The following is a 3,417-nucleotide window of genomic DNA, read 5'->3' as shown; positions in this document are numbered from 1 at the left end:
CCTGTTAAACTTTTGAAAGTTTTTTATGGCATAAATGAAAATACATCTTGTACATAGTCTATACACCGGAGTTTGAAACAGAACCTTGCAAATCTCCGCCAATCGAATTAAAAATTGTGGCCTTCATTAAACCTTATAAACCTTTATTGAAACGATTTTTTGCCGGTTAGATGTCTTTTAAAACCCCTCAACTCCTTATCCTTGAATTGTTGAATAAATTATTATTGCCCAAGTTACATTTATTGCCTGCTTTTTCCTTAAGTAACAAGTAGCAATATCCGATAATGTCGGACCGGAGCCGTTACCCAGAGTGATAACGGTGCCCATCCGATAGAAAATTAACATACTGTAGGAATGTCTGCACCGTTCACGATCAAACGCAATGATTCACTATTGAAAGGTAAATTGATTTAATATTCTTACGTCACAGCTCAAAACCGTTTATTAACTAACTTTTCTATATAATGAACCACACGTGTAATATGCAAAAAATTCTCTAATATTATTATATGTTAATACTATTGCACCAAGTTCAACAAAACAGTAAAAGTTTGTCTGATTCGAAATGGGTGAAATTATTTAAATTAATTATATTTAAATTTTGTGTTACATTAACTTTGTAGAAAAACCTTAAAATGCAACACGTCGCGTGTCGATAAGGATAACTACTATGAAAAAGCGTTTCCCTACATTTTTGGTTTAAATGATGTCGGACTTAAGTGTTAGCAAAATTATGACAGTGTTGGCACTAAAATGACCGAGGAGGTATACTATTAGTATATCAAAATAGAATGGGATATCAAAAATATATAACGCTCAAAAGATGAACCTTCAATTTTGTACCAAATACAAATTAGAAAACAAAAAAATTCGGCGCAGTTATTACGAGTTGCAATATAATATGAAACGCAAGTACGGTAAATTCGAAGACGTACGTTATGTGGGTGTGTATACGCACAGTATTGCGTTGCGCGGAAAGGCGTATTGACAAATAAGTCTCTAGGAGAACTTAAGCTCGCAAGCCAATCGTACTGGTATAGGTAGAATACAAGCTTAAAGCCAGCGAGTTCAATTAGATCGGGATACGTTTGCAGCAGGTTTGTCATATATGGGAAACTATAAGTTCAACCTTACGTCCAACAGTCGAAAGGTGGCGCATACATTCACAAAGTAGACGAATATGAAGATAAACGGTCATGGAAACGCATTTAATAAGCAACTAAAGCAAAGTACACGTTATTATACCTGGTGATTCGGAAATGCCTGAAGGTTTATTCTAAAGTTTTTATTGATCAATTTTTTACACTGTTTTGGGCCTATGTTAGACAAATCTAATACCTTGCCCATACTCAACCTAAGATACTTTTGTTGAAGTTTAGCGATGTATAAAAATTGTGTTGTTCTATACCAGGGCTACTGGAGGACCGCGGTCCGTATGTGAAACTCTGTACATTTGCCAAAACTATTTAGGTACAGCTCTGTCCTATATTGAATTGCAAATTCTGATTTGTCACTGGTGGTTCTTTGGAAAGATTCCGGACAGTTTTATCTTATGTTTTGTCAATCTACTGCCAATATTTGTTCATTTAGGCGGATAATTTAAAGCCTGAGTTAGCAGACAAACATGATGTCTAGCTCTTCGTAAGCAATGCTACGCAACCAAAGCACCGACGATTACCAGCAGTACGATAGCCCGAAGTAGATAATCACAACAATTATCTCTTAGTCCGTGTCGCTAAAACGCTATTGGAATCGTTACTGCAAGTCGACAAGTCGAGCTCGTTGACTTGCTTCCAGCTCTCGAGCAGCTGAGGCGGCAACATTTTGTGGTAGGTCTTTATATTTGCCAGTCTGCAAGGATCGTGCAGTTTCATACCCCAGCTCTTAAAACCGTTGTCATTCTGAGGCGTCTCTCCGATCTTTTTCAACAAAATACCGAGAAACGCGTCATCGATCGGAATAATCCGAGTCTGCAGGGTCGCTTGGAACAAGCGCACCACCATGTGTCCACTCATGATGAAACCGCCGCCGGATACGTACGGAGGGTAGAATTTCTCCGGGTACAAGTTATAGCTAACGTAATACTTCCACTTGGGATCTAGAATACGGGGACTTCCCCTGAGCAAGGACCCAACAAAGAGCTTTTCTCGTTTTTCGGGGGACACCTCTTCCTTTAAGAATGTGATGATGTTTTTGATGTTAACAAAAACATCGTCGTCTCCTTTAAAAACAAAAGGGACGTTCCTGCAATTAGTTGAATACCACTGCATGAATAGACAATCTTTTAAGGTAAGGTTCCGAAAACTGTCAAAAAAATCCCACTGAAGAATGTCATGATACTGAAAGTCCTCTGCGATTATTTCTTTTTGTAAGACTTGTGTCTGACAGGCTCCTAACAAAAAAACAAGCCTAACATTAACACCAAGTTTGCTTTTGCTCCACTCTTCATTTCCCCAAGTTTCTCGGATGGCTTGTCGTCTTGGTTGCAAGGAACACGCTGATTTAACGACAATAAGAAGAAACACATTCTTGTCGTAATCAAAATCCTTTAAATTCATGTCCACAGGAGGACCGTTTCCACATTTGTCTTGGTGGGAAATAAGGAGAGGGTAGTCTCGCTTCTGACTGTAGTTGAGGATTGGCTCTTTCGAATCCGGGCGTTCTGGGATTGGAGGAGGAAGGCTTAGGTCGCCATCCATACTTTCTATACCTGCAAGTGTGCCTTTTCCGTCACTGGTTGTTGACTTTGTGGTGGTAGTTGTAGTCGTCGTTGTTGTTGTTGTTAAGGGTTTTGTTTTTGTTGTTGTCTTTATTGTTGTTGTCAATTTAGCTACTGGTGTTTTTTCAGCTGTGGTGGGATTTTCTTGGTATTTCGCTGTAGTTTTAATGTCGAGGTTTGGTGCAACACTGTTGTTTCCTGTTGTACTGTTATGAAGCGTGGTCGCAATCTTTGCTGCGTTGGCCTTAGGGTACTTTCCCACTGAAATTTAAACATCGTTTGTTAGTTTAATTTTGCTAAAGCGTAAATCTATAAACAGTGCGGTTTAAACCAATGCTTCTTCACTTCGACTTAAGTACCAAGCGTAAGTATAACAGCGAAAAATAGACAACCCAATTCGTTTTACTGGAGTTTTATAAGCTTAAAATAAATAAAACGCAAATAATACAATTGCAATGTTGCACTAATTGTGTGATATGCATTATAAAGATGTTAAGCCCATAGATAGAGAAACACTTGTATGACGAAGCGCGACACTTGTTTAAAGCCTTTAACCCGGGGTCGACAACCGACACCCGCGGTATCCGGCCCACCAAATGACATTTTTTCGGCCGGGCACTTTTTTATGAACTGTGTACGGGGCAATTTGCAAGAAATTTTAACTATTTTCATATGCAAATACATTTTTTTTTTCGCAC

General features: G+C 38.7%; 1 protein-coding gene across 1 annotated transcript; it reads right to left on the bottom strand.

The window, feature by feature from the left end:
• Positions 1-424: 424 nt before the first annotated feature.
• Positions 425-2,830, bottom strand: LOC146136345 (UDP-GlcNAc:betaGal beta-1,3-N-acetylglucosaminyltransferase 7-like). The gene has a single exon (XM_083396343.1). The coding sequence runs from the start codon at positions 2,697-2,699 to the stop codon at positions 1,716-1,718; it is 984 nt and encodes a 327-aa protein (XP_083252469.1). The 5' UTR covers positions 2,700-2,830; the 3' UTR covers positions 425-1,715.
• Positions 2,831-3,417: the final 587 nt, after the last annotated feature.

Source organism: Ascidiella aspersa, chromosome 8 (genome assembly GCF_963924565.1).
Source record: "Ascidiella aspersa chromosome 8, kaAscAspe10.2, whole genome shotgun sequence".
Taxonomy (NCBI): domain Eukaryota; kingdom Metazoa; phylum Chordata; class Ascidiacea; order Phlebobranchia; family Ascidiidae; genus Ascidiella; species Ascidiella aspersa.
This window is presented reverse-complemented; position numbering and strand designations above follow the sequence as displayed.

Excerpts from the sequence above, each read along its gene's own strand:
- LOC146136345 (XM_083396343.1), bottom strand. The coding sequence starts at position 2,699 with ATGGATGGCGACCTAAGCCTTCCTCCTCCAATCCCAGAACGCCCGGAT.